Here is an 8145-nt window from a genome sequence, read left to right as displayed (position 1 = left end):
GACGCCTCCCCAACAGGAGAGACTCACCCGGCGGCTTTGAGTTGGTCCCAAGTCTCTCACTATCTCCTCTTTTGAATCCTGCGTCCTGGAGCAATGTGAAATGCAGCCGCCCTCTAGTCCGCCATCTTGGCCCCTCGTATTTTCTTGATATATCTTTAAATAATGTATATTTTACATCTCAGTAATTTAACAAAGACCATGCATTTGAAGACTGGGAGGATATGAAACTTCTATTGAAAGATGAAGAACAGTGGTGAGTGACTAAAAGAAGATAATGAGAAGAACGTATTAACAGAATGAAAAGGTTCATAAAAGAATGGTCCAAAATCCTCTTGATATGCACTGTGATGTAACCTGTCATTCCAGATGCCTGCAGTGGAAGGGTGGAGAGGACCAAAGTTCACGTTCCTGGCAGAAGCTAGAGCCCTGCATTAGTTCTGTCCATTTAGAGAAAGACTGTTGTTGAAGATGCTGTGTTCACCTTAATTTTTCTTTCATTTTCACCTGAGATGAAATATTATACCATATACCCTGGTTTGATCATTACAATATGTATGCTGATATCAATACATCACACATTTCCCCATAAATATACACAATGACTATGTATCAGTTAAAAACAAAGCTAGCAAATAAAATAAGTTGCATTTCATAGGACATAAATGTAATCTTTGAAATTCAAGTATTGTGAAGACACGTTTTTCCCCCAAGAAGATGATTATCTGACACCTGAACAGGATGCTTACAGCTGAAAACTGTCACTTAAGTCTTTATCCTAGAGAGGGGAGTAAAATGGACTATTTTATTTCTTTTCTGAGCTCCCAGGGCTGGGGAGATAGCTCAGTCAGTAGAGTGCTTGCCTTGCAAGCACAAGGTCCTGGGTTCTATCCCTAGCACCCCCCCCCAAAAAAGAAAAAAAAATGTCAAAGCTGATTCCCAGCTCAGAAATGTGTCTTCCCTCTGTAACTACAAAAGTCAATATTTATATTTACAATTTGACTTTTGTTAATAGTGCCTGTTTCTTTGAGGGAAAACTCCAGGTTCTGATGGTGAGGATTTAAAGTTGCAGCTGCATTCCAATGTGCAATCCTGCCAGGTGCCATGCTCAGGTAAGGGCACTGGCAGGGAGGAGGTGGGACTCTGCAGTGAGGAGTGGGGTGTATGGGCACTGGCATTCAGTGCTGAGGATGGTGTAACCCCTGCATTCCCTTGATTCCCTTGACACTTCCTGGCCGTCTGAGGGAATCTAATTCTCACAGTTGGGAAAGAATCAATCTTCTCTGAAGAAAAGTATTCCAGTGACAGCACCAGGGTCAAGTGCTCCCAGGCCAGTATTGAATCTCATCACAATCCAGTTCTGCCATTCCTCATTACATCTGGTCCATTGTGTTGGTTTTCAGCACACTCAGTTGGGGAGGCAGTGGGTGTTCAATTTATTTCAGTGGGTACAGGTTTTGAAACTATTTTCATTAGTGGGTTGTTGTTACATCCTTGTTTTTGTTGGGAAACAGGGCTGGGACCTCCTAGACTGCCATTTAGTTGACATAGCTCCAGTAAGGCTTGCAGAGATTTTGTCTGCAATTTTCTTGTGCGTTTTGCCTGGAATACCACAGAAGTGGTATTTTGTTCTCAATGCATTCTATCCAAAGGACCATGATTTGTTCCAGTATGGGCATGTTAACTTTGATCACTTAAAACAGGTGATATAGACAGGATTGTGTGCTGAGCAGACACTAATTTTCATTTTTTATGAATAAATATCTTGCAACAACTATTGCTGTGATGTTTGCCCAAAACTGCTTTTTTTCATAATGCCATCCTACCTTCAAAATTTATGAACTGAAAATTCTATCCCAAGGAAGAATGTTTCTTTCTTGTTGCTTCACTTATATGTTTATTCATTCATTCATTCATTCATCCATCCATTCATTTATCTATTTATGTCAGTATGATAAAATCTATTTTATTATTTTGCTTATAATTCATTAGTCATTTATTTTGTTACTTTATTTTCCCAAACATGGCCAACAAGAGCCCTTCAAGTTGGCTTCTCTGTGTCTTGGCAAGTTTCCATTGATCCTTGTGTCTCACTCTTGGTCCCCTCTCCAATATCCAACCATGATAGGATGACCTTATTATAAAGACTGTGAGAAAAATATCCATGCTGAAAAGAGAATAAAAATTACTTCATAAAATTTTCACTATCTTAAGTAGTTTTTCCCTTTGTACAAGAATTCCACACAATGAAATACTTTTAAGAGAGCACATTTCTGAATTCATTTAAAGAAAATAATTTCAAATGTTGTGGACCAAAGGAGATTTTTTTTTCTTTTTTAATAGATGGAATTGGCTCTTTAGTTCTGTACAAGAGATTTACTTCTGTCTGTTTTTTGTAGTTTTTAATTGAAGGAAACCCAACCCCACTGGAAATTCTATTTATTTATTTATTTTTTTAGTTTTCTTTAATGTCTTCTTTAATAAGACATTACAGCACACAACTGAGGCCCCAGTGTGTCAATTAAACATGGGGATATCCATTTGAAGAGAATGGAGACAAGTTTAATCTTAATCCCATTTCTTTTGGTAACTAATGTAAATACAGAATGGCATTCTCTCTCAGTGTATTTTATCAAATTTTTGAAGAAACCATAACAGTCTTTAAATAAACTTTGCTGTTATCTGTTAAAGAATCTTCAAATTAAGTAATAGAGATATTTAAGACTTGGAATTTTTTCCTTATAGCAGATTTAACTCAAACACAAAAAGGGGATTGTACTAATAATCCCCATATTGAGAATTAATGTCTTATATAAGATCAATTTGTCTATTTCCCTATCACTGAGATACAGTTAAATATGGTGTCTTCAGCTGCTTATAAAAAAGGGTTAAATACAAGAACAAAAATTTTATTCTGAATTACAGTCAGTAAAACAAATGAAAAGAAAATTAAACCAAAATCTGTGAATGGGTTTTAAATGATTTGTTACTAAAAATAAACATACATATGCTCAAAGCACTCTCAAAAACTTATAAACTGTAATTTAACCAGAACTTCTACAATAACCACCACAAGAAATTAGGTAGAACTAATGTTCTGACAATTGATATATTAGGAAACAACAGATATTAACTATGAAACTTAGGAAATTAAATTAAATACATGAACAAAAGGACTGTATTTTAAAAATAAGGGTCTAAGAATAGGAGTTGCTAAGAAACTATCAGCACTGAGGTTTTCCTTGCAAACATCTTATTTTAAACTTACAGTGAAGACAAACAAGGTGGGCAGAATATGTGGAGCTACAAAACAAATGCAGCAATGAGTTACAGCAGGAGGAGGGAATGCATTTTGTAATCCACAGGATCAGATATGCGGCTCTAAGCAATTAGCAGTAAATACTTGAGTGTTCTTCCTATCATGTTAATTTTAAAATTTAAACTGAGTTACAGCAGTTTCATTTGTACAGGTTAATAGTTGACAAAAGCAAATTAAAAGAACACTAAAGTTCGGTTTTCCTTGGCTGGGTAGCATTTACCTTATTCAATGTAAAACAAAACCACTTCCCCAACCTTAGTTCCAAAAGAATGAACATATTGGCTGATTTTAATACTTTTCTAGTTCAAATGGAAGTCATACTGTACACATGGTGTGATTTTAGGAAACACCAGAAAGCCAATTCCTAAAATCAACAATTCACGAGAGAGGATTCTGGGAATGAACCAACCACAAGTAATTCCAATATTCTTGTTAATGCAAATATTCATTCACAAAGTTGGCCAAATAACTTCCTAAAACTCCTTCAAAAATTAATGCTTCAATTTCAAATTAAAGAACTTGAACAAATTGCAAAAAATCCACTATAATTTATAAAAGACCTTTTTATCAGTTCACATTTGTTCCATCATATTTTCTATTAAACAATAGGACTAATGATTATTTTGTTTTGACATACTTCAGAACTTTATCTTTTAGAAGGGCTCACTGACAATCCAACTGTTTTTACAAATGGAAGAGTTATCTACAGGGCACCCCTGTAGCTAAACCCAATTCATACAGGAAATTTAAACATTTCAATTCCAAACACATGAAATGATCATTGGGGGCATGATATATAATTGCAATATTCTAAGGCAGCAGGTTAAGTCATTCTTCACCTAGATCATCAGCTGCCAATAAGATCATGTGCACAATTTAAATGAATGAGTCTGCTCTAGTTTAAGGAACCTGCACTGAGCTGAGAAAAGGGAGATAAAAGTTGAGCTTGCAATTCTAGTTGCTGAATTCATTAATTTTTATAAGGCAAATAAGGAAAATTAGAACAGAATTTGTAGAACCATTTATCCTGTGATGTTGTAAAATCAAAGTACTACTTTATTAAATGAGTTATTTTACACAATATGAACATCAATATAATTACAATTGTAAAAAAAATTTCATAACAAGGATGGACTGAGTTTTCAGATTTCCAAATCAGAGTCAACTGTACATTTACACAGAATTTTCTTTGCAATGAAGCCCAAAAGGGAACAGCATAAAAATGAGTGTTTCTGTAGCCCCTTTATTTTTGCTGATCAACAGTTTGTTAGAAAAGCAGCAGAGGTTTGTTGCCTAAGGTCTGAGACAGTAGAAGAGTCAAAGGTGTCATGAATTCACCTGTAAACAACTTTATGCCTGAACATCAGCCAATTCTGGAGGAAGTGGAGTCTTAGGATGCTTGCTCTCAAAGTGCAGCTTGAAGGTCTTAGGGTCTGGCATTTGTGTCCTACAGACAGTGCAGGTATATATTAAGGCAGCTTTGGCAGCAGCCTTTTGGTCATGTCCTTGTGTCTTCTTTTGTCCAGCCTGTTTTTTGGCATTTTTTTGCTGAGACTGAATGTTTTGCTGTCCACAAACCAAATCCGGGCCGCGACAGTCTTGCGTCGGAGAGACCGCGCAGCGCTAGAGGGCCGGGGAAAGTCGCGGAGGGAAGGAAGGGGGAGCGCGCCCAGCACCTCTTTGGCCTTCTCCACCCGCCAAGGAGGGGAAAGAGGAGAGCCCGGAACACAACAGCCTGCACCTCCCACACCCGCCGCCGCAGCGCACGCCTGAAGCCGCCTGAGCCTTAGGCAGGCTATTTGGCTTCGTCCTCACTGGAAATTCTAAGAAATCACTCTTGAGGGAATATGTGGGGCATGGGACAATCATGAAGCTCCAACCTGCCAGAGGACACTTGAGAACTTGCACTGATACTATCTAGTATGTAAATAGATTGATAAATCCTCTCATAGCCCCGGGCTGACACTCAGGCTATTCCAGAGGTACTGATGTTAATGAAAGGACCTCTCCCACCTGCAGTCTAGCTGCAGTTGGGGTGCAGGAAAGCCCTGTTGCACCAGAGGAGGCAAGCAAGCCTGTTATCATACTCTTTGCTCCAGACAGAGACAGTCTCAGAGTGCTGACAGCTTTTTCCTGTTAAGTCCCAATGACTTAGAAGACTGAAGAAAAGGCACCAGGTCATTGTGATGGTGACTGAGATGCCCACAGGCAGTGTAGTGAGGCTCACAATGAGGGTGTGACACCAGAGAGCCCCTGTTCACTACTGTCAAGCTAGTGTGTCCTAGGTCCTGTGAGGAATATGTAAATAAGGCTTGCTCTTCATCTCTAATGAGTCCAAGTCAAACAGAGAAGACAAGATCTCATCATTTGATAACAAAAGTACAGTGAAATCTTGACATTTGCACTGTTTGGGAGGAAAGTTGATGTAAGCTTGAAAGTCTTCCAGCCCAAAGAGGCAGTCTATGGAGTCAGCAGATTTTTGGGTGAGGGGGTACAGAAAACAGATGAGGGAGAGAGCAGATGGAGGAGGATCCCTGCAGGCTGGTGTATCCTGGGAAGGCTTCTCAAACAAGCCAGCCCCACGTGCTGGAGGACCAATTGGTGAAGTCTGGATTTCCTACTGTCATCCAAGATGGAGAACTCAGAAAAGTGGGCACTTCCAGGAAAGGGGACCTGTGCTTTGGCTGAGAAGCTCCTTCTATGGAACTGATCATATTCTATAGGTGTGAGGGGGAGCAGAGAATGTCTATTAATCTCTTGCTCTGCATTAAGGTAAGCCTATCATTGATTCATCATACCTGATTGCAGACAGCACAGAATTTTATACTTCTTGAAACATAGGGGTAGTGCACAGCACCTCCCCTGACACCCTCCACACAAACTCAGGGAAACCAACTTCCTTTCACTTCCATGTGGCTCCATCTGAAGGCATAAAGGAGAAGCTGCATGGTGCATGTCCAGTGTTCATGCATTCCATTACTTGGGGCATCACATGTATCTTGATGATCTCATTTGTGCCAGTCATTACCTTAGATACTGGGTCAACGAGACACACAAGGGCATGACTTATAGAAGCTTGCATCTGATGGCAAAGCTGGACTTATCAATTATAGTGGTGGTATTGTAAATTATAGTGGTGTTAAAAATAGAGGCAGGAAAGAGTTATGTCAGAATACCCAGTCAGGTGCAGAGGGCACACAAGCCTCCTTTGGGATGTCTATGTTGTGACGTGATGTTTCCCAAACTGCTCTACCTGTCTTATCTTGTTTAAGCTTCATTTGGTATCAAGATGAAATAACTTATAATCATTTATTGTCTCCATTTATAGGCGAGGAAATTGATGTTCAAAGATCTTGCATAATTCAGAGAGCTTTTTAGTAGTAACATCAAGATTCAAACCCTATTTTTTCTCCTGATACAAAATGAAGGTTAAACAAGATAAGATAGGTAGAGCACTTTGGGAAGCATCCTGACATTAAGCTCTCAATACATGCTGATTAGTATTTAATAGGGTTTCCCAGCACCTCGGAAAACAATGTGGTGGCTTAAAAAAAAAATCTTCAGAGTATTTAACAGGGTTTGATGACTGTTTATCTTTGAAATTAAAAAATCCCAGGATGTGTAAATGTATGAATCTTTTTATACTTCAAAAATTATGTGCATATTTTATTTAACCATTTAGGTTTACAATGTGTGATTCTTCCATTTTAGTAAAAAATGCTTCAAGCTCTAATATTTTTCTTCATTCTTCCTTTGGGGTTTCTCAAATTCTCAGATTGGATCTTGGATTTCTAATCCCTTTAACTATGGTTTGTTATTTTAATTTCTTTGTCTCCTTCATCTGAATTTTTGGGAGGAGACTTCCATTTCTTTTTACAAAATAGATGGTCCTTTCTGGAGTGTCCTTGCAAATATCAAAATTCACATTGTTATGCTAAAATATTTTAAAATAAATAATAATTATTGTGGCATTAGTCCCCTAAACATTTATCCTGCATCTTCAAAAAAGTAGAAAAAAACTCTCAAACTTTTTATACTCCAAATAACATTTTTACACCAATTCAATTAATAACTCTTTATTATTGTCTATCACTGGTTCATATTCACTTTCTCCAGTTTTCCCCCAAACTATCCTTTCCAGTTGGTTTGTCAAAATAGGAATCCTATCCAGGACCATGCATTGGAACTGGTTGTTAAGATTCACCTTGTAAATTTTTGAGTCTGTGACAATTCATTTTTCACAGCAGTGACTGCATGAAGTGATGGACCCTACCTCCTCTTTCTCCCAGACAAGTTCACTGACTGCAGCTTCAGTATCATCTGGAACTTGTTTTCTCAAATTTTCAGGTCCCAGCCCAGACCACTCAACACAAAGCTATATCGACCCCTGTGCCCATGGTGAAAGGTACTGCTCCACCATGGATCCTTCTGATCATTTCCTCCTAGTGGAAATAGTTTGTTCCTTGGGATACTGTATTCTTGTAACCAGGAGTTTATTGCTAGCTGTCTGATTACATTTAAGTTAAACATTTTTGGCTAAAGTGCATCATACGATGTTGTGTGCCATGATTGACCAATGCTAAGAACTCCTACTGGATTTGGGGAATAAACTCTGTTTCCCCTCAGTGACCAGGTGGTACTCAAGTGTGATGTTAGTTTGGTATCCTACAAATCACTGCATCTCCATCAGTCATTCACTGAGTACTGTTAGCATCATTTTATATTCCTATTTATCTTTCTAGAACTGATGCTTTAATAGGAATTTGAAAGTTTTCTCTCATAGGTCTTGAATACCTGTTTTGCAGATATTCCACTAGGTATTTTGCCCC

The 8145-nt window shown here is 38.3% G+C and overlaps 1 protein-coding gene across 1 annotated transcript; it reads right to left on the bottom strand.

Moving 5' to 3' along the window:
• Positions 1 to 4619: 4619 nt before the first annotated feature.
• On the bottom strand, positions 4620 to 6341 carry LOC124979410 (zinc finger protein 706-like). Its single transcript, XM_047543839.1, has 2 exons — positions 6297 to 6341; positions 4620 to 4939 (listed from the first exon to the last, which is right to left on the bottom strand). Exons 1-2 carry the CDS (start codon positions 6339 to 6341, stop codon positions 4667 to 4669), a joined length of 318 nt encoding a protein of 105 aa, XP_047399795.1. The 3' UTR covers positions 4620 to 4666.
• Between the last annotated feature and the right edge of the window lie 1804 nt (positions 6342 to 8145).

Source organism: Sciurus carolinensis, chromosome 3 (genome assembly GCF_902686445.1).
Source record: "Sciurus carolinensis chromosome 3, mSciCar1.2, whole genome shotgun sequence".
Lineage (NCBI taxonomy): Eukaryota > Metazoa > Chordata > Mammalia > Rodentia > Sciuridae > Sciurus > Sciurus carolinensis.
This window is presented reverse-complemented; position numbering and strand designations above follow the sequence as displayed.